At 48.2% G+C, this 21644-nt stretch overlaps 4 protein-coding genes across 4 annotated transcripts in view; 1 reads left to right on the top strand and 3 right to left on the bottom strand.

The window, feature by feature from the left end:
• The window catches only part of LOC109525088 (multidrug resistance-associated protein 1-like), a 13311-nt gene extending 5674 nt beyond the window's left edge, over window positions 1–7637 (bottom strand). Inside the window, exons 1-19 of the mRNA XM_019885354.1 lie at window positions 7596–7637; window positions 7010–7222; window positions 6222–6557; window positions 5447–5566; window positions 5294–5355; window positions 4953–5081; window positions 4429–4605; window positions 4138–4315; window positions 3749–3910; window positions 3564–3656; window positions 3285–3488; window positions 3070–3216; window positions 2910–2997; window positions 2741–2823; window positions 2294–2407; window positions 1103–1279; window positions 873–1040; window positions 371–557; window positions 202–274 (exon numbers count right to left, since the gene is read on the bottom strand). Of these exons, the coding sequence (XP_019740913.1) occupies window positions 202–274; window positions 371–557; window positions 873–1040; window positions 1103–1279; window positions 2294–2407; window positions 2741–2823; window positions 2910–2997; window positions 3070–3216; window positions 3285–3488; window positions 3564–3656; window positions 3749–3910; window positions 4138–4315; window positions 4429–4605; window positions 4953–5081; window positions 5294–5355; window positions 5447–5566; window positions 6222–6557; window positions 7010–7222; window positions 7596–7637 (2753 nt within the window). The remainder of the gene's footprint in view (window positions 1–201; window positions 275–370; window positions 558–872; window positions 1041–1102; window positions 1280–2293; window positions 2408–2740; window positions 2824–2909; window positions 2998–3069; window positions 3217–3284; window positions 3489–3563; window positions 3657–3748; window positions 3911–4137; window positions 4316–4428; window positions 4606–4952; window positions 5082–5293; window positions 5356–5446; window positions 5567–6221; window positions 6558–7009; window positions 7223–7595) is intronic.
• A 1066-nt stretch (window positions 7638–8703) lies between these two features.
• On the bottom strand, window positions 8704–15670 carry ythdc1 (YTH N6-methyladenosine RNA binding protein C1). Its single transcript, XM_019885352.1, has 17 exons — window positions 15487–15670; window positions 14864–14965; window positions 14318–14749; window positions 14200–14277; window positions 14071–14118; window positions 13890–13984; window positions 12938–13046; window positions 12717–12834; window positions 12565–12649; window positions 12099–12253; window positions 10330–10406; window positions 10152–10188; window positions 9997–10036; window positions 9348–9410; window positions 9089–9274; window positions 8840–9010; window positions 8704–8723 (listed from the first exon to the last, which is right to left on the bottom strand). Exons 1-16 carry the CDS (start codon window positions 15512–15514, stop codon window positions 8840–8842), a joined length of 1824 nt encoding a protein of 607 aa, XP_019740911.1. The 5' UTR covers window positions 15515–15670; the 3' UTR covers window positions 8704–8723.
• Window positions 15671–16501: 831 nt separating this feature from the next.
• ufc1 (ubiquitin-fold modifier conjugating enzyme 1) lies at window positions 16502–17714 on the top strand. Its single transcript, XM_019885412.1, has one exon. It carries the CDS (start codon window positions 16654–16656, stop codon window positions 17161–17163), a length of 510 nt encoding a protein of 169 aa, XP_019740971.1. The 5' UTR covers window positions 16502–16653; the 3' UTR covers window positions 17164–17714.
• A 175-nt stretch (window positions 17715–17889) lies between these two features.
• Window positions 17890–21644, bottom strand: part of prpf4 (pre-mRNA splicing tri-snRNP complex factor PRPF4) — a 4836-nt gene continuing 1081 nt past the window's right edge. Inside the window, 13 exon segments of the mRNA XM_019885417.1 lie at window positions 17890–18031; window positions 18232–18338; window positions 18562–18680; window positions 19080–19187; window positions 19393–19515; window positions 19967–20056; window positions 20133–20256; window positions 20717–20775; window positions 20845–20939; window positions 21028–21121; window positions 21226–21305; window positions 21410–21497; window positions 21599–21644. The exon segment at window positions 21599–21644 is cut by the window's right edge and continues 62 nt beyond it. Coding sequence (XP_019740976.1) covers window positions 17945–18031; window positions 18232–18338; window positions 18562–18680; window positions 19080–19187; window positions 19393–19515; window positions 19967–20056; window positions 20133–20256; window positions 20717–20775; window positions 20845–20939; window positions 21028–21121; window positions 21226–21305; window positions 21410–21497; window positions 21599–21644 — 1220 coding nt within the window. The 3' untranslated portion in view covers window positions 17890–17944.

Below are 21644 nucleotides of genomic sequence, written 5' to 3'. Positions count from 1 at the left end.
GTGACACAGACGGATGTAACAGAGAATCCGGTAATTTTTCAAAATAAAACACATTTCGTATTCCGAAATAAATAAAACGGAAATAAGGCAAGTTCTTTCTGTGCGGCCCGGTACCAAATGCCCTGCGGACCGGTACCGGTCCGCGGACCGGCGGTTGGGGACCCCTGGTCTAAATAGTAAAAGGATCGAATACGTCGTTACCTGATGAGCTGCTCCTGAGAAAGATCAATAGAGTAGTCCGTGAAACTCAGGCGGGACAATGACTTCCTGCTGACTGCAAAGACAAAAAAAAAAAAAAAACGCAGCTCCCGTTTCACCAAAGCCACGTTTCCGAGATCTTTCGTCGCGTTTTGCCGTCGTCCTTCCGTACCGCGCTTGTAGGCGGAGCTTTCTCTGGGCTGGTTCCCGCTAAAGTTGTGAATCAATTTGGCAAAAGCTCCTTTGCGTTCCAACAGCTGCAAGTACGAGCCCATCTCGGAGACGCGCCCCTCCTCCATCACCAGCACCAAGTCGGCCCTGGACAACAGGCTGAGGCTGTGGGTGACCAGCACTCGAGTCTAAAGCAAAACAAAAAGGCAAAACCGCCGTTGCCATGTGACGGCTCGAAGGAAGCGCGACGCGGGGACGAGCCTGTTGGTCCGTAAACGTGAATTTCATCGAATTTCACAGACCCTGCTGAACGATTTGTTTCAGCACTTGGTGAGTAATTCAAATCAACAAAACGTGGCTTTTGTTTTGCTCTCTCTGGCTTCACCAAAACGATTGCAGCCGTGATTGCGTAACTTAACGGCTTTGCCTTCCACTTCCAACGGTTGCTTTCTGTTAGAGCGAACATGCACTTGAGGATGTGAATAAATCAGGCCTTGCTCCACCTTGCTCTTCAGAAGTCCTTTGGGTCCAATGACTCGATCGAAGATGTGCTGGCCCACGTGCGCGTCCACGGCGGACAGCGGGTCGTCCAGCAGGTACACGTCGGACTTCCTGTACACTGCTCGGGCCAAGCTTATCCTCTGCTTCTGACCTCCGGACAAGTTCAAGCCCTGCGTTCCGGCAAAAAGTGTCATCCTCGCCCCTCCTGCGCCGGCGCAACGCGGCTTTCTACCTTTTCCCCAATCTCGGTGGCGTCGCCAGCCGGGAGTAGTTCCAGATCCGGCAACAGAGCGCAGGCTTCCAGGACGCGGTGATACCAGCTTTCCTTCCTCTCCAGGCCGAACAAAATGTTCTCCTCCAGCGTGGCGTTTTGAATCCAGGCCTGCTGAGGAACATACGCCACGGAACCCTGCGGAGAGAGCCAGGAGAAAATCGGCCCAATTTTAGACAAACTACAAATGGTGACGTGAGCAAGCTCATTCCACAGCACCTCCCACTTTTTTTTTTTTTTTTTTGTGCAAAACTCCCCCTGATCAGGACGGAGCCCCTCCTCCTCGCCATCCCTCCCAAGATGGCCGAGAGCAACGAAAACTTTCCCGATCCCACGTGGCCCTTGCCATGTGACGGCTCGAAGGAAGCGCGACGCGGGGACGAGCCTGTTGGTCCGTAAACGTGAATTTCATCGAATTTCACAGACCCTGCTGAACGATTTGTTTCAGCACTTGGTGAGTAATTCAAATCAACAAAACGTGGCTTTTGTTTTGCTCTCTCTGGCTTCACCAAAACGATTGCAGCCGTGATTGCGTAACTTAACGGCTTTGCCTTCCACTTCCAACGGTTGCTTTCTGTTAGAGCGAACATGCACTTGAGGATGTGAATAAATCAGGCCTTGCTCCACCTTGCTCTTCAGAAGTCCTTTGGGTCCAATGACTCGATCGAAGATGTGCTGGCCCCCGTGCGCGTCCACGGCGGACAGCGGGTCGTCCAGCAGGTACACGTCGGACTTCCTGTACACTGCTCGGGCCAAGCTTATCCTCTGCTTCTGACCTCCGGACAAGTTCAAGCCCTGCGTTCCGGCAAAAAGTGTCATCCTCGCCCCTCCTGCGCCGGCGCAACGCGGCTTTCTACCTTTTCCCCAATCTCGGTGGTGTCGCCAGCCGGGAGTAGTTCCAGATCCGGCAACAGAGCGCAGGCTTCCAGGACGCGGTGATACCAGCTTTCCTTCCTCTCCAGGCCGAACAAAATGTTCTCCTCCAGCGTGGCGTTTTGAATCCAGGCCTGCTGAGGAACATACGCCACGGAACCCTGCGGAGAGAGCCAGGAGAAAATCGGCCCAATTTTAGACAAACTACAAATGGTGACGTGAGCAAGCTCATTCCACAGCACCTCCCACTTTTTTTTTTTTTTTTTGTGCAAAACTCACCCTGATCAGGACGGAGCCCCTCCTCCTCGCCATCTCTCCCAAGATGGCCGAGAGCAACGAAGACTTTCCCGATCCGACGTGGCCCACCACGGCCACCAGTGTGCTGCTTTTCACCTTCGTAAAAGATTCAAACGTTTCCGGCGATTGAGTTCAACGATGCTTTGGGGGCGAGTTACCCACTGACACACGAGAATGTATATTACGCGTGTGCATTGGTGTCCATGTGGCTCATTCACCAGATTCAAACAAATCATAAGAACCGGAATGTATGACAGCGGTCATCCTTGGGGAGAAACACAAAGTGCCCGAGTACACACAAATTCAGCGAAATTGCGTTGACTCATTCTAATAAATTGTGCATATTGATGATGGAAAAAAAGCAAAAGCCGAAAACGTCTGGGTGACCCTCCTCATCATGGCGGCTTGGAGCAAAGAATGTAAACCAACCTTCAAGTTGATTCCCTGCAAGCACGGCGTTCCGTCATGGCACCAAGCGAAGTGCCCGTCTTGGATCAGAACTGCGTCGCCGTCTGAAGAGGACAAAGTGCGTTTGTGTCCCGGTGAGATCCGATGACGAGCAAGGAGCAGACGAGCGAGTGAGCGAGTGGCTCTGTACCGTCGGAAAGGGGAAGTTTTTCCACATTGTCCGACTTCAGCTCATCTTGGCACAGGAAGTTCCCCAAACGTCGGAGTGAAACGAAAGCCTGATGGCCCCACAGAGTCAGAAATGACTTGGTTGCGGGGTGGAGGGGGGGGGGGCGCTTTTGCCAACTTGCCTGCAATGTGGTGCTCATGGCGAAAGGAAGCTGACTCAAAGGAGTTTTCAGGATGTTGATGAGAGCGACCGACACGAAAATCTTCTGTGCGTCCAGAACGTTGCGCTCATCAATCAGCACGTAAACCGCGAACACGGCAAAGGCGATCTTGGAAGAGACGGCAGATTCACCACGACTCCAAAACCAAAAGGACTCATACTGGAAAGGAAGCTCACCAGGAAGGAGGAGGAGTTGAAGGAGGCAAGCGAGACCGAGTAGAGGACTTGCGACTTCTTCAGGGCCTCCAGTTCGCCGTCTCGCAGGATGCCGACGCGACGCAAGAAGGCGTCCTCCCAGGCGTAGAACTTGAGGATCTTCACCCCGCTCACGATCTCGTTCATCAGCTTGATGCGGCCGTCCATGAAGTCCAACTGCACTTCCTGAGGGCGGCGCTTTCTCGTCAGACTGCGGTAATAACGGGCGGGCGCCCCCCGCCGTCTGCCCGGCGACCTCACCTGCAGCTTGCTCCGCAACTTCGCGATGAATCCGTTCAAAGGGAAGATCAGGATGACGGCGCCGATGCCGGCCAACGCGGACAAACCCAGCAGCTGGCGACCAGCCGACAAAACTTGTTCGTTACTCGGATGGAGCCATTTTGACCCTCTCCCGATACAACAACTGCGAGAGCGATTTCGCTTACGTTGGACAGGAAGTAGAAACACAAAGCGATCTCGATGGGCGCCACCCACACGCTGTTGACGTAAACCACAAAGTCCATCATCTTCTGGGTGTCCACGGAAATCAGGTTGATGACTTCTCCCACCGTGCACTGACGGCGAGCGGCGCTGCTCATCACCAGACACTGACGCCACATCAACACATTGCGGCAGTTCGCTTCGCTTCCCAAAAGGTCAAAACGTGTACACAAGGCGCAGAGAATGAATAGAAGCTACAATAGTGGCTGCGGTTGCGTCGTGCCTCCACTAGATGGAGCTACGCTAAAGGGAATACAACACAATTCAGCTTTATTTATAACGGAACTCACACTCCGGCGGCGTTGGCCGGATGCCGATGACGCCGCCCGCTTACCTTCCTGTAGACGAGGGCCATGAGGGCGCTCTTGAGCCTCATTCCGAGCGTGAAGCATCGGTACATGTACTGATGGTTAAGCAGCGACTGGAGGCAAGACAAGAAGAAGAGCAGGCCGGCGAACAGGAAGCCCTTCCACATGGCCGCGTCCTCGTCCCGCATGAAGCCCAGCAGAAGGCTGCGCCCAAACAGCATTTGCGATTACGCCGTTACAGTAAACGCCCCCTCCATGGCAGTAAATTGCCGTTGAACTGATATAACATTTATCTCGATAGATCTCTGCCGACCAACCTGAGCACCTGCGGGACAGCAAACATGAAGGCGTCGTGCAGGAGGAGGCACAAGGTCCCCGTCAGGAAGTAGGGCCCGAAGCTCCGCCCCAGGGCACGCAGGAGCAAGGAAATATAGCTGCGCTTTTTGGAGGGCTTCCTCAGCAGCCAGCTTTTCTCCGACGTCGCCGACGGCCTTCTGATGATCATGATGAAAAGCCATTTGACAGGAAAGTTGCAAACCGATCCTTGAAGGATGCCAGCAGTTGACTCGTCCGGACATCCAATTTCATTTCACTAAGTAGTGTATGACATTGAAAACTGTTACAAACTTGTTTGATGTCAACATTCTTTTTTTTTTTTTTTTTTAATTCAATTTGAAAGTGTCCCCCTGGGCCGAACTTTGGACACACTTTCTTTACTCCAAATCATCCCTTTGTTCAACTATTCATTTCAGGAACAATTTGTCAATTCAAGTCGGTGACATTTTTCTTTTTTTTTTTTTTAAATGCGCGTCAAATGTAGTTTCAAGAGTTTCTTTCTCACCGTTGCTCGGCACGTTTTTGCGTCCAGGCGGCTTCGAGCTCACTCATGATCCGCTCCGAAGAGTCCTGGTCGCGCAGCGTCCACAAGTCGTCTGCCTGCAGGGGGCGCCGGAAGCCCCGAATCACCAGGCTGCTCGGCGGAAAATTGTGTTTTTTAGATAGGGCGCAATAATTCGGCAAATTCAATCCGGCATTGGGATAGAAGGTTGGGGTGCTAACACCATATATTTGTTGACATTATTGTTGCCATCTGATTGATGTTTCTAGAACACAAACAAGCATTGGCTCACACACGGGAACACACCCCACAGCAATCGCGACAACCGTCTGTGATTTTCCTACCCGCTGAACCAAAAAAAGAAAAAGTTGGAAAGGAAGGAGGCATCTTCTTCGGGACAAGGGTTCTGAAATGAGAAAGCCAAACAAAACTAGCAAAACGTCAGCGGGAATCTCCCACCAATAAAAATAATAAAAACCCAATCGCCTTTTCGCTACCTCAACGCGGCGGGCGGCGAGCGGTCGCCGGTCCGAGAAGCCGCTCAGCACCACTTGGATGACTTGGAGGGAAAAACAGATGAAAAAGGCCACAAAACGGACGCCGTCTGACCAAAAGCCCTGAAAAAAAAGAGCGCATGTTAGCATGGCCGAAAGAAATGGCGTCACCAAGATTGGAATTTTTATTTCTATTTTGCGAGCACGTGCAGCCACGTGCCTGCCAGACTTGGCAACCAAGTGTCAAGCGCACATGAAGGTTTTCGGAGCCCCGCGTGAAATGAATATGGAAAATTGCCCGTCGGGCTTCTGTGACTTTTGGCAGCTGACAAAAGGGAAAGTCAGCATATCACAACTGTTGCTATGAATGAGGCACTCCCAGTAGGCAAACCAAACCAAAAACAAAGCGTATTGAACGTAACCACATACAGGTTTGGCTTTGGAAACACCTTTAGCTTGATGCTAACAAACAACAAAAAACATCATAGCCAAGCTAACAAAACTAGCATCGATGTCGCAAGAGCTTTCATTGCGAAGTTAACGAATATTTGAACACAAACTGTCGCAATTGTCAAAATATATATTTGTCATTTTCTGCGCAACAACTCCCTGTGGCTAATTGTAAGTGAATGCACGGCGCATTGACACGTCGCAATTATACTGCCCCCTGGAGGTCACGATCCGCACACACAGGAGAAACATATTGTAGATTTCAGTTTGTCAAATTAAAGCCCCCCCAAAAAAAGAAGAAAGTATCAATTTGCAAAGTCTTCCAGACCTGATCAAGAATCTGCTCCACGATAACCTTGAGAGGAGGGACAGCGCAAAGAACCAGAAGAGTCCAGAAGAGGAAGAGCAGGACGGACGAGCGGGTGCCTTTTCTCCTCTCCACGTGGATAACGACGACGGACAGCACCTGGCGGGCACACAACATTTTCAAATGCCGTTTGGAGCACGGTGACGTCGGACGGCGACGGACGTGACCCACGAAAGTCAAGGATCGGACGAGCGGGCCAAGCAAGAAGACGGCGTGAGTGTGGAGTTCGTCGTTCTTCTTCACCAGGAGGTAGAAAATCTCCAGGAGACTCAACGACGCCAGACTCAAGCTTAGCAGCTGCAAACAGACGTCACGTACTTATGCGGGAAAAATTCATGCGATGGAGCCCCGCGTGTTCGTCTAATCGTGGATTTTATTTAATTGTTTTTAATCATTCAACATTATTCGTGGATTTTTTTTTCTTACCCAATCGGCCGCCTATTTACTTTTTTCCATTAAAAAAAAGATTTACATTCTGTGGCTATTGGAAGGGTTCATACATGGTTGTCAGATTGTCAATATCTGTACTTTTTGACCCTGAATCGTGTTCTTTCTTCATGAAAAATTGTTTAAAAGAGGCATATGGTTCAGAGATTTTCACCGTGCACGTTCTTTGGGCCCGAACTGTTAATTGGGATGGACACCCCCCCCCCTCCCCATTTTAGCTACCTATTTACAATGCAACTGTGAAACTCGCCGAAATTTGGGAAGCTCCCACAGCTGTTTTTCAAACTAGGCGGTCATCTTACTGTCTTGGAGCAGCACAGTAATGAGAGCGGAAGGGGCTGTCGCCGGGGTCGAAGATGAAGGTAAAGCAGGTAGAGGGGACAGAAGGTCCACAGGAAAACGCACGGCAAGCAAACCAGGACGGTGTGTTGGAAGCACTGCGTCAGGTCGGGCTTGCTGGTGTACCACGTCACGTTCCAGTCCTGACAACAAACAAAAAAAAAGCACCGTTCAACATGATTTCACAAACGCTGTCCAAAAAGTATCACCGCAAGTGATGCAAACAAAGAAGAGCGTCACCACTATTGGAAATGACTCAATAAATCTTCCTTTGCAATGGATGAAGAAAATCTGCCTGTGAGTAATCTGATGTGTGTCTATGCACTGTTTGTGTTCAAATATCAGTTTCATAGTGTTAAGTACTGCAACGTCAATGCTAGTTTCGTTAGCCTGTCTATGGCACTTTTCATTGGCTGTAAGCTTTAAGGCAGAGCAGTGTCGAACTTTTAAGCTTTTTTTTTTTTTAAACAATTGTTTACAAGTCTTTGTTGTTGAAATTTACTGTGACCATGACCCACATCCCAAAAACTTTTGCCGTGTTTAACTTACCCACAAGGGATCCAAACCGCCCAGCCGACACAAATCCTCCATGACTCTGGTGTCGTCCCAACGGATTCCGCAACAATTTCTCACCGGCCACAGCTTCGACTTTTGCTTTTCAGCACTTTCATTTTGTCACACCGTCGTGCCAAATAACATGCGTGTGTCACGTATGTGACACATGCATGCACACATATATAAACGCACACGCGCGCACACCCGCCCACACGCACTTACCCTAATTTCCTCAGTGTGTTCAGGGAAACGCAATCAAGTCTTACTATGGCACCATCTTGTGGTGTCTGTCAGCTAATTACGTTAAAGTGAGTTACAGGCGTTTATTTCAGAAAAAAAAACAATGACACCATCTCAAGGTATGCTGGTGCTAAGAAACTATGTTGAAGTGAGTTGAAGGGTTTCTTTTTGGGGGAAAAAGTGCTTTGAGATTATATTGAAAGATGTTTGTCTCAAGAACGATAGCATTTACACGTGGGCTGTGATTTGAAGCCATCTTGTGGCATTTGGGTGTCAAGGAACGATGTTGAAGTGAGTTGAGGGGTTCCTGTTAAGAATGAACAGTGCCCGTGATGGTCTTGAAAGAATTTGGTGCCAAGGAACTGTTGGGAGTGGAGGAGTTTCAATGAGACAAAAATAATTTCACCTTTGAAAAAGTTGTTATTTGACTCTCAGGAATTCCAGTGCCGAGGAACTAAGTTGGAGTGGAGGAGTTTCAGTCAAACAAAAACAGTGTGTTATGACAATCTGGTGGCATCTCAAGGCAATCCTAAAACTTTTATGGTGGATGTTGTCACTTTACACCAACTGTAGACTTTCGCGTCTGCAACCACTCCCATTCAAGTCACATGACTTGGTATGGAGCTACGTTTCGCCATAGCGAGGGAGGACTTAGACGCGTGCTGGAAACAAAGGAACAAAGCACAATATTTTAATGAAAGAACACAAGTTATTTATTTGGTTTTTGCGAGACATTTCACAAAAAAAAAAAAAAAAAATGGAGACTAGTCTATTTCCCGTTGGCCTGAAATACTGACAAACATATTTTCTGTGGAGAGCAGCAGAGAGGATTCCTGGAAGAGAATGTGCCTCATTTTAATTTCTTTCGTGACGTCACTTCTCCTACATGGGATCGTCAAAATAAGAGGGAGGAAATAATCACATTCTATTTCCCACGAAAAGAATCAATGCTGTCGCGGCAGTCAAATAAAAGCCCAAAGAGGAAACGATGTGCTCACTCATCTGCGGTAGCGCCCCCTCTCCTTCTCCCGGTCTCGGTCCCTGGGCCGCTCTCGTTCTCGCCTCGGTCCGACTCGTTCGCGCTCGCGCTGACGCTCGCGTTCCCGCCGACTGCTCACCACGGCCTGCGTCCGCCGCAGGAAGTCGTCCACGCGCATGTCGTAGTCGTGCTGCCCGAGCAAGTCGACGCCAATCAGTTCTAAAAGTCAGTCCAGGCGCGCCCCCGCCCCCCGAGAACTGAGACTCACCGGACTGGACGCGAAGGCACGATGCGGCGGCGCCGCAACTCGTTGTTTGTCTCGGAAGCGAGGGGGCGGCCCCTCGTGCGGCGGCATAGGATGGTGGTGGTATGCCTGGTGCGGGGGTGGCGGGGGATGGTTGTGGTGGTAGTAGGGAGGGTGGTGGGGTGCCGGCTGCTCCACGGGGTATGCGGCCTGAACACACAGAAACATGATCGGTTCCGGCGGAGGACTCAAAAGGGAAGCCTGAGGAACAAACGAGGCTTACCAACGTCTGCCAAGGAGGCGGCGGTCCCACGTTGTGGTGATAGTCTCGCATGTAGTCGTAAGACTGGCGAGAAACAGGAAGCCATGTTACCGGTGATGCTTGTCCCGAGTCAAGACAAAATGCAACCAACTTTATGAATCGTACAATTTGTGTCAGAGCTTTTGAGATTGCTCATCGCCAGGCAAAACTGTATTTTTTTTTTTTTAAATATCGTCCTGGGACTGAAACATTTTATCAGTTCTCCGTATCGCCGGTAAAAAGCAGGAAATGATTGGTTCTCAGTATTGGTTGAAATTTCTTCTATTGTGCATCACTTGCTCATGCTTTGCTGACTGTTCTTAACTCATTCACTGCCAAAGACGTTTTTAAACGTCTTTTCAGACTTGGTTCAGAATTGGCTGGTACTGAATGAGTTTCATGTCGCTTATTTCGGACAACAGTGAATGGATTTGAAATTCTGCAGAGGCTATTTGGGTGGCCGGATCTGACTTGGTATACGCAGGTGTCAGTTTTGTCATAAAATGTGGAATTTTTGACTGCCCGTTACATCTGCCATTCGAAAGGAAAGGAGTTGCCCCATGGCCGCACGCGTCGGCCGACGTGGCTCGCTGTGCGGCGGGCAGGTCTTCCGCCTGAGCGGGACACTCACCCCATTGAGGAAAATGTCCCGTCTCACATTGGAGAAACGCCTGCAAAAGGGCCGAGAAAACAAGACAGAGAAGTGCAGGTTTTTCCACCTTCATCATTTGCTACGTTGGCTGTTTTTTTTTTTTTTTTTTGGGGAGGGGGGGCGGTGGTCCTCACCTCTCCACCGGCTGGTTACGCAGGTCTGGGATAAAGCCTGCAAAGAAAACCAAATGAGATTGTTCCGTGAGCGCGACCGCATATGAGCGAGCGTCCCGAGGACATGCTGATGGTCACTGGAAAATCCACAAACAGACAACATTTGCGGCTTCTTCTCTTGGACTCTCATTTCCACAACCTGATCGTTGGTTGAAGTCCGGACATTCTGCCCGAGGTCGCTTCCTGCCGTGGAGGTCGTACTCTTCGAGACGACGCCTACGTGGACAAGTTGACACGTAAGACAAACGGATGCTCGCTAGTACATGCGAGGCTGCTGGTAGCAGTCACACACTAAAAAAAAGAAATACTCAACCTTCAAACCACTTTGACAAGCCTTGGCACGAAAAAGACTTTGTCCAACTGATGCTCAGATCTACAAAATTGGTCGGCCAAGTCACCTCAGTTTGTAACACCAGTTCTCAAGTCTGCTTAGGTGGTCCCACAGTCTCGCATCTTTGTTTTCTATTTTTTGCTCAGTCTCTGAGTTTTATCAATTTGCCCGACTGGTCCTAGCATCTACTAAGATGGTCCAAAAGTCTTCCCAGTTTTTCCTACTTGTCCTGAAGTCTAGTCAGTCGCTCCTTAAGTCTTTCTGGGCTGTCCCATTGGTCCTGAAGTCCACTTACTTGGGCTCAAAGTCTCACTGGTATTTCGTTCTGATGCTTAAGTCAATTTTGTTGGTTGCTGAGTCTTCCCGGTTTGTCCAGTCAGTTCCCGAGTCGACTTACTTCAGCCCTCCGTTTTCCAAGATTGTTCCACTGTTCCTGAAGTCTATTTCGTCGATTGCTAAGTCTTTGTCCCACTTGTCCTCATGTCGAGCAAGTTGGTCCCACTGGTACTATGAGTCTACTTGGTTGGTCCCTCAGTCGACAATCTAGTGTATGTCAAAGCTTCCAAATTCACGCGATAAGAAAAAAATGTAATAGTAGATGTACAAACTTTGAAAGACATCAAAGGCTGGGGACTAGTGTATGTCAAAGCTTCCAAATTCACGCGATAATAAAAAAAATGTAATAGTAGATGTACAAACGTTGAAAGATATCAAAGGCTGGGGGGTCAACATACCGCTTGTGATGTAAAAGTGGACTTTGGATTCTACAAAGTTTGTTTCCACATCTGCGTCCATGATAAAAGGCTTTTCAAACAAACCCTCTTACTTTGAAAGGGCGGAGGGGTCATGATGGTGCTGGTGGTGCAGTCCTGTCAGTCACCAATGAAAAGCCCCAACCCCTCCAGACATTTTTTTGAGTCCATCAAACACACACTTAAGAGTTCATTCAAGAGCAACACACACACACACCGCAACAAAACGTCCTCGTTCGGTGCGTGTGTGTCTGTCTCAAGACTTTTTTCAAGTGTCCGCCCAAGGGGTGGACGCAGGGTCATTTGATCAGTTCCATCTTTTACCTGATTGGACAAATTGTCCCCCCGCCACCCTTCATGGGACAGTCCAGTGATTTCCCCCCCTCCCCATCAAATGATCAACCTGCACCACCTTGGAAAAAAAACCAAAAACAAAAGAGTCCATGTGGAGATCACAGTCCCTCTCTCTTTCTTTCTCTCTTTTCCCTTCAAGCTCCCTCGCCCCTTCCTGCTTCCATCAGTCCAGCCAATGCTTTTATTTTGAAAAGTCCATCTAGATTTGGCTAGCTTCAACTTGCTATGAGTGAACCTCCTGCAAAGAGAGAAAGTCAAACAAACATGAAACCATTTCAACTTCCCGCCTCACAGAGCAACCTTCACGGCGGCACTCCAGCGGGAATACTCCAGAGCGAGTGGCAGAGCAACGACAAGCTCGAGCGGATTAGCCGCGGCGCTCGTTGTCTCAGACGTCCGGCGGCAGGTGGCGCCGCGGTGGGAGCGGAAGAACAACAGGAAGTGGGAGGAGGAGCTTGGCGATTGGCTAACCTTCCCGGCTCGCGCAGCGGCGGACGGCCGCGGGGTCGCGTTTCCGAAGGGGTCTCACGCTTGTGGCGAACGCGCCGGGCCACCTGGTGGATGTCCACGCTCTCGTCCAAAGGGAAGAGCGCACAGAGCTGAGCGCCGACGTCCGGCTGGATTTCCTGACAAAGGGCAACCGCACACAAATAGCTCAACATGGAAACGAGTGCAAAATGTGGCTCATCTTTTTGCATTACCCACTGCTCTTGCGCTCTCTCAATTAATTCGAGTTTGTAATATTTGAAGTGTTTAAAGACTATAAAAAATAAAAATAAAATGCCGTAAATGCTTTTAATACATACCTCGGTAACATAATTACACACAGGGTTTGCAAGTTCCTACATCATCGATTTCACCCATTGTGGGTTAAGGTAAGAGCCCTAAGTTAAGGTGTCACTTGATTAAAAAAAGCAATGTAGAATGAAAATCTTACTTGTCCGTCACGGCCGATCTTGACGGGCTTGTGCTCGTTCCAGGGGTTGGAAAGGTGGGCCGTCTTTGTGAAGGAGAGCTCCCGCCTGCGGAGAGCCATCCAAAGAAGTGAGGTGAAGTGGGTGGCCAACCCGCTGTCAGGGGGGAGCTCACCTGCAGAGCCAATCGATCTTGAAGACGCCACCCAGCATCTTGGCGTTCATGCCGGCAGGAAGCACCCAGTGGATGGGAGAGCCGCCGTGAAGAGACTCAGAAGCCAAGCGGGCAAAACCTAGCACATGTGTGAGGTATGCCTTTAAGTCATCTGGCTGATGAGCAACTTGACCCCCCCCCGCCCCCCCCCCCCCCCCGAACCCCTCGCCTCATCCTCTCACCTTGGAATTTTCCGCTCTCCCGGACAGAGAAGACCAGGATGACGCTGCGAGCCGCGCGGAAGGCCGCGTTCAGCTTCTTCTCGTTGACGGGCAGCGTGGACCACACACCCTGAACGACAACGGCGAGTAGATGAGGTGGAGTTCAGCTCAGACCAAGAAAGATAGAAAGAGAGGAACAAAAGGAAGCAAGGAAAGGACAGAAAGAAAAGAAAGGGCTAAAGAAAGAGCGACATGGCTAATTAGTAGTCAAGGAGGCTGCCAATTGGCGTCGCGAGAGCGGCTGCCTTTACAGCAGCGCCTACAATTTTTCTTCTTCGACTGTCTTCCATTCATAACTTTGCAGCTATAAATTGCGAATTTCGCCATTGTGAGACGAATAAAGGTTTTCTTCTTATTATTATTATAATTATGGAGCAAAGACATGGCAAAGATATTTGAATTGATTCTGGGTAACTTGGGTCCTTAGTTTTTGGGATGTTGATATTTTTGACAATTCATTGATTGATAGTTAATGTGCTTTGACTTTTTCCAAAATGTTCTTTGATGGTTATTAAAAGTTGTTTGTGCTTTGACCTCACCCTTTTTTGTTTACTGTTTATATTGCCTAACAGGAGGGGAAAGGAAAGAAAGTGGGAAGAAAAGAAAGAAAGGAAGAGAAAAAGGAGGCAGGTTTTGACAATTCATTGATTGATAGTTAATGTGCTTTAACTTTTTCCAAAATGTTCTTTGATGGTTACTAAAAGTTGTTTGTGCTTTGACCTCACCTGTTTTTGTTGACTGTTAATGTTGCCTAACAGGAGGGGAAAGGAAAGAAAGTGGGAAGAAAAAAAGGAAGAGAAAAAGGAGGCAGACGGGCAGGAAGAAAGAAGAGAAAAAAGAAGGAAAGAACGTGCAACCGAGGAAGGCAAGGGGGAAGGCAAAGGTGGAGCTTGCCAGCCGGCAGGTGACGTACTTTGGCTTTGGCCAGTGAGACGTTCTCGTGGTTGTTGCTCTTAATGACGAAGAAGCGCGACTCGCGCAGGATGTAGCGAAGGTTACTGGTGGGATCTGCAAGAAAAGAGGATGCACGGTTGGCCAAAACAAGAAGCGCGGTCGACTGACTGACGTTGCCCAACGGTGGAAGGCGGACTTACTGACGGCTCGCACCGACGACGAAAGCTTCTCCCGCTTCTTCTCGGAACCTGTTTGGACAACAACATGAGGCAGTCACAAGTATGAACTTGGCGGCGCCGCCAGGCGATGCAAACGGGAGCAGTTCCTACCTGAGACGTCGGAGCCCGAGGCCGAGTGCGCCGACTCGCCGTCGTCTGAGAAACTGACGGAGAAAAAAAAAGGTGACCCTGTTTTGTTTCTTGTTTTATGTTTTTGCAAAAAAAAAAAAAAAAAAAAACCTAATTGCAGCATATTGAACGAAGGTCTGCTTATGGAGAAATAGAATGTCCGCCACCCCACTGCTACCACGACGCGTTAATGGCAGCGGCGTCATACAAAGCTGTGAAATTTGGCACACCTGCTTGGCGGCGTCGCTGTTCCTGGGAGAGCGTCTCCGTCTGGTTCTTTCGCCTCCACTGCTACGGCCTGCGTCTCTCGTCCCCCGGCGGCTCTTTCGTTCATCGTAGTCGTCGCCGCCGCGGTAGCTGCTAACGTGGCGTCTGTGAGGACTGGTAGCTGACCTCTTAGAGGACGATGATGATAGGGGGGCGCCTGAGCCTCTCTTATTGGCCGAAGATGATCTAGAAGGGGTGTGGCCAGAGGAGCCCCGTAGCCGCTTGCGGTCATGGCACTCTGAATGGTCGCTCTTCCGCTTTGTTCCTACCACACAAATATGTCCAAGTGTCTCAAAGCATCCCAGGAAGGTGAAGACAGCAAAGTGAGGAATGGAAGATAAGAAAAGATAGATCGAGGACAAAATGGTACGGGTGCTACCTTTCTTATCTGTGATGTGTCGCTCCGTCTGAGGGTTGTACAGCTCGTCATCCTGATCCGGCGCTTCAGTCAAAATGTCTTCCAGAACAGTGAGCTCGCCATCTATCACACCATAAAATCAACTTGAGCAACATGACCAAGGGATTCTCAAATGAACATGTTAGACAATCCAGGTGACTGGCCGCCATTTTTTTCCCCAGGGCTCATTTTCGTCGTGTTTCAGATCTCAAAACATTGAAATCTGTACTCTGATATATAGTTTGATTTTTCCATTAACTATAAGAACATATTAAAGTTATTATGACTACTGACTTATAACTTATTCGAGTGTGAATTTTTTTTTCTGAACAGATAGAAATTGTATAAACAACAACATCATTAGCAGGCATGCTGGTAGGTCACATCATTCCTTCCTTGAAACGAGTCCAAGTGCGGTTAAGGTAACAAAATTGAGGAAATGGTCCTAATCACCCGCTGCCGTTAGGCTTGGGGACGCGTATCGACGAGCGACCAAGAAGAAATCAATAACCCGATTAGCAAGATTGGCGATACAAAAGGTTCCACACAACAAAGACAAGCTAACTGGCAAACCAAGCTATCGAGCTAGCCAAGCTCACTCGTACCTTTGTCCTCGCGACGGTCGGCCGCCATCTTAGCGCCGAGGCGACTGTGCTCCTGACGCGAGCTACCTGCTTGCGGTCGACGGAGAAAGTGTTTGATTATCGACGAAGATTCGTGAAAATGTCAACGATTCACAAAATTGCGAGCAACGACGAGAGGCAAAATATGCTAAGATGGCTGTCTGGACCGGAAGTTCTTCCAGTGTAATGGTGACAGCTTCCGTTAAGTTATTGGCGCTGTTGTGACGTGTTCGATACTTTACTGCTACTCACGTACGTAAAATTGGTACTGTGAGGAGAATTGTTCAAAAACGAAATGTCCCATAAATAAAAAATAAAAAAAAAAATCCCGAAATGTAGACGTTACTCGTTTTTCCTCCACTTTGTTTTGAAATAAAACGAAATGTCCCATAAATAAAAAATAAAAAAAAACCCTAAATGTAGACGTTACTCGTTTTTCCCCCACTTTGTTTTGAAATGAAACGCGGCCTTTCCGACATATTGCATGTGACAGTAAAGTAATGCATATAAATGGACATTCATTCACATACTGTACATCGGAAACGGGCAAACGAAATTACAAATGTTACGTTGCATTTGATGATTATAAATGTTTAGATGATTAGGGTTTTACTTTCAAACATTGTTGGACTTTGAAGTTGAAATTCTTTGATTCAGTCTGAATATATATAGAAATTGGCTTTTATTTTGATATTTTGACATTTCTGCGGTAAGAATCAACTGAACAGCCAAAGTTGCGACGGTTTGAATTGGTCAAGAAAAATACGTGATTCGGAGCTTTTATTTTGTAAAGTTTTTGGAGTCGGATCAGCTGTTGAACGTTGGAATGGTTTGAATCGGTCTCACAATGAGAAAATAAAGCCATTAAATTTAAATTCTTCATTTGGGGGTTTTATTTCGAATCGTGTTGTAGTTCGACTGAGGTGAACGTTTGTCAACTCCTGATTACTAGTTTGCAACGCTCTCATCCCATGCACAGTCCTGTCCAGTAGGTGGCGATAATGCACGCTAAAGCAGCAAGCCGAAGAAGAGAGGGAGATTCCGGAAGCCAGTCAACACAGCGGATGTCTGGTCCACGTCAGCGAGTGTCGCCGACGATCGCCCCGTTTCAACTGGCCCACGAGTTTGTCCGCCGGTCCGCTCGTCTCGATGGCGGACGAGAGCACGCGCAAGGCGGTGTCTCAGATCCCGCTTCTTAAGACACAGGCCGGCCCGCGGGAGCGAGCTCTGTGGCCGCAGCGCCTCAAGGAGGAGTACCTGGCTCTCATCCGCTTCGTGGAGAACAACAAGGCGGCCGACAACGACTGGTTTCGCCTCGAGTCCAACGCGGACGGCACGCGTTGGACCGGCACTTGCTGGTTCGTGCACGAGCTCCTGCGCTACGAGTTCCGCCTGGAGTTCGACATCCCCGTGACGTACCCGGACACGGCGCCGGAAGTGGCACTGCCGGAGCTGGATGGCAAAACGGCTAAAATGTACCGCGGCGGCAAGATCTGCCTGACCGAACACTTCGCGCCGCTGTGGGCCCGGAACGCGCCGCGCTTCGGCCTGGCCCACCTTATGGCGCTCGGGCTCGGCCCTTGGCTCGCCGTCGAGGTCCCGGACCTGATCGCTAAGGGTCTCGTAGTCCACGCGGAGCAGCAGAAGGCGCCGCAGTGACGTCTCGCACGCCACTGATAGCGTGTGAACATTTGCATCGCAGCGAGCGCTGCCCTGCAATCATGTTGGCGACTAAAATCAAACCAGGAACTATTCCCTCTGTCAAAACGTATGTTAATAAAACATGAAAAAATGTGTAACACGTATTTTGATGAGTGGAAAAACGCTACTTTATAAAGACATTGACAAAATTAACAATTAATTTTTCTTTTTCGACACTTTGTTCTGAAATGCACATTGTGTTGCTCCTGATGTGTTTGCCTCAGTCAACTGTGGGTACAAGAAGAATACACTGATCATTGAGCCTGCTTATCTGTCATCAATATGGCACAAATTAGTCTTTCTCTGCAGAGGATAAAGTATATTTGGGGGCACCTGCAATGAGATGCTAATTGTTAAACCTTGTGGCTATGAAGTTTTTCATTTGATGTGAAATGGAGGGAAACTGAAATCTGAGATGTCAGCTGGACAGATATGAAGTGAGGTGTATTGCATACATTTTGCTGTAAAGTTATATTCAAAAAAAGTTAAAAGCTCACTGAAAAACTGGTGATTTGACTGTCGTTTCTAATTTTCTGATTAACAGTACAAACATGCTCGTTTGAGGCTCAAACCTAAACCTGGAAGCCCCTTAAATAAACATTGTTAAATGGTCTATAGTCAAAGTCGCCAAATACCAGCTCAAGTCCACATTAACGTTAGCAGAGATGCTAACATGAAAACTTCTTGCTAAAAGACCATTTTATTGAATAAAGAGTGAGGTGCGGTGAAACAAACCGTCTCATTCCGTCACCCAAAGTTTAAAGGTTCTGTCGTAGGAGCACGTGGCGATGAGTTTGCCGTCTGGAGACACGTCCACACCCATCACCTGACAACAATAACAAAAAAAGGCGTCACGATATAGTTTTTTTTTTTTTTTCTATATGGTGGACCTTGATCGTTCTGCAGAAATCCCAACAGAGTGAATAGGGAATGCTGAACAAATCATTCGGTGATGAATTGAAAACTCGATCATCGGTATGTCCGGATTTGTGCAACTATCAGAAACGGAGAAAAACAAAGGTCTACCTTCCCCTCGTGGCCGGCGAGCGTCTTCAGCGGCATCCAGCCAGGGTGACTCCAAACCTTCGCCATGTTGTCGTATGCGCATGTCAACAGGAATTGGCCGTCCGTCGCTGTACATGCACAGACATATACATGCACACGCACGTCGAGTAAATGCAGTCTTGGAATGTCACTGAGTGCAAATACTTCAAAAGCATCATCATGTCTCGGCACACACAGACGAACAAACATTCGCAATCACACTCGACGAACAAATTAGAGCGTTCCATTAGCCTGCCGTGCATAATTTTGGAATTAAGAGCTTTTGGAAAAAGAAAGGCAAAGCGTGCTTACGCTGGAATCTGACACCTGACAACAGGTTATGGTGGGCGGGGATTGTGTAAAGACACTTCCTGTTCCTCAGCTCCCAAACTTTGCAGGTGTTGTCTCCACTTCCTGTCGCCAGGTGGTAACTGAGTGAGAAAACAATCACAATTTAGGGATTTTTTTTTTTTTAATATAGTGGACCTAGATACCTGTGGCTCCTAAAAAAATATAATCTAAAAAATACCTGTGGCTCCTAAAAAAATATAATCTAAAAATGGCTTTGTCGTGATTCGGCAAATGGGACTCATTCTCTTTTCGTCTTTTAATAAGAAAATCAAAAAGTTATGAGGAAAAAGTATATATGTTGAAAGATAGGAAACCATTTTTGAAATTGACAAGATGTCGTGAATTGCTTTTCGCACGTTACCTAAAAACAAGGCAAAGGTGTGGCCCCCTGAATTTTTTCCATTTTCTGTAAGTGGGACTCAATAAGAAGTCTGGACTTGCATCCCGGTTCTCCAGGTGCTGTCGCGTGACTGACTGACCCGTTAGGTGAGAAATGCACGCTGTAGATCTCCTTCAGGTGTCCTTCCAGGAAGACCACGCAGCGTCCTGTGCGGAGATCCCAAACTCTTCCAAAGGCATCCAGGCCACTGGCGAGTAAGAAAAGGTTCACTTGACTGTACGGGCGACATATTACAGTGGAACCTCGGTTTGCGAAGCTCAACTGGTTCGCAAAGCTAAATTGGTTCCCCAAGCGAAGCAATATTTTCCGCCGTGCTTTACTCCAGTGATGACAATGTGTATCCTGTTCCGGTGTAGTCGTACGCTGTTGCTTTGTAGCATAGTAGCGCTTACCCAGTGGCAGCCAGCGATCCGTCAGGATGAAAATGAAGATCGTGAACACCTTTGCTGTGACCTTCTTGATGTAGAATCTCCTCTTGCACCTCCATGTCCCAAAGACGCCACGAGTGATCGTAGCTACACAGTTTTAGCACGCGTTATTCGTCGTCATTGGTCCGGGGCCCGACCGATATGGATTTGATGACGGCTATGTCAATTTCGTTTTGGCAGAGTAGGATTTCAATCAGTGATCAATTAAAAAACAAAAACTACACAGTGAATGATTCTTTTTTTTGTTTCAATACCGCTTACAACAATAAAGATAATTATTGGACGAACATTTGACTGTCTTACAATACCAAGCAATTAAGGATTCATCTAACTTTAATGATAGATAAAAATTGCCCCAAAATTATTTTTTTAAAGGGGTGGGGGGAACTGGGGCAAACATTTGAATGCCATAATCTTTGTCTCATGCTGTAATGTTAACGTGCTAAAAATCAGAGCTAATATTGGCCAATCAATCGGTCGGGCCTCGGTCGATAGCATGTGTGCTAGTTGTGTGTTTTGAGTGTGTCTGCCGCTTTACCATGTAGATCCCAGGAACCTTCCAGACGGATGCCAACAAACACGAGAAACTCGCTCGGTGTGGTCGTCGATGCTCACCACCGGCTCGTCGCTACGACGACCACAAAAAAGGGTTTGTTACTTTTCACTTTGATTTCTCCTCTTTGGCTCCGCCTCCTTTACTTTACCTGAGGAGGTTCCAGAGCTTCACGGACCCATCCGCGGCACACGAGGCCAAACTGACGTCCGATTGGTCGAGAGACAACCCGGCCTGCGGGCGGAAGACCACCGCGCCCACGTTGGTGTTGTGACCTGCAATTCAACAAGTGCCACTGTTTTTTTTCCCCCTCAATTGGATTTGCAGGATAAAAGTGCTTTTTAAAAACTTGAAATTAAGGAAAATTCTATTAATCTGTTCCAGCCATGAAAAAAAAACTAAAATTAAGAATTTAACAAATATATAAAGGTTGATTCAAATGTTTTGTTTTTTTAAATATTATTTCGCAAGTTGATATCGAAGTGAATTCCCGCTCAAATTTCTCCTCATTTCAAGAGCATGTTTTTAAACAGGTCAAAATTGGATGTTGCTTGTTTTTATCTTTATAGATATAGAGATGCTTGAAGAAAATAAAAGTTTTGCGTGTTGAAGCCAGGAGTTCTTGTAGGTTTGGACATGGCCCTAAAAACCTCAGAGAGAATATTTTTTAATCCAACCACGTGAAGTATCATAAGTCAAGGCACCACTGTACGAGAAACTGAATGCTCCGCCCACCTCTCAGAGTACGAATCGGGTTGCAGTCGGGAATGGACCACAGCTTACACAAACCGCTCCTGTGGGGTACACGTCACGTTAGCATAGCACGAGCTGTTTGCACGCTTGCGTTTGTGTGCGAGCATCACCAGGAGGCAGTGGCCAGCATTTTGGAATCGGGGCTGAAGTGGCAGAAGCTGATTGGTCGATCGTCACCGATCTGACTGCAGAAGTTGTTCAAGTTCTAAAAGAGGAGGAGTGACACTTTTCTTAAATCATCCAAATCATTGAAAAATAATTTCATCACGCTGCTAATACTGATTTGCGCTCACTCTCAGGCTCTTGTTCAGCTCCTGTTGGCGGATGGTTCTGGTTGCCTCGCAAATTTCCTTTTGGGCCCGGGCTACCTCGAGACGCTTCATCGACCTGACGGAGCAATCACAGCACATGGCACGCGCGCACACACACACACGCACTCCCGGTTTCTCGACTTCATATTGGACTCATTGGTCCAGTCGGTGGGCACTCACCTGGGCAGAGAGTAACGGGCCAGCCAGAGACGTGCATCCTTGAGAGAGGTGGGCCCTTCGTGGTACCACGTCTGATGGCACTGTAATTGGTCGGGAAGAAAAAATTACAATACAGGCACTTTATCGTCATATGTAACGACGCAACACATGGACGTGTGTGTGTGTTGTCATGCCAATTGCCAACCTCCTCCTGTGAACGCTTGGCTCGCTCTTCATCTCTCCTAGACTTCTTCAGGGCATCTGGACCCACCACGGACAAAATGCCACGCAGCCTGAAAAGTGGACAAGACTGAGGTAAAAGCAGACGAGATAAAAGTAAAAGTAGACAAGACAGTGAAAGTGGACAAGATGAAAGTTACAGGGCACAGCCTACCGCTCTCGCCGATCGGCCGGCCCCTCCCCCAATAAGGTGATTGGCT

Source organism: Hippocampus comes, unplaced genomic scaffold, assembly GCF_001891065.2.
Source record: "Hippocampus comes isolate QL1 unplaced genomic scaffold, H_comes_QL1_v1.1 scaffold600, whole genome shotgun sequence".
In the NCBI taxonomy this organism is placed as follows: Eukaryota; Metazoa; Chordata; class Actinopteri; order Syngnathiformes; family Syngnathidae; genus Hippocampus; species Hippocampus comes.
The sequence above is the reverse complement of the archived record's forward strand: the minus strand, read 5'-3'. Positions and strand labels throughout refer to the sequence as shown.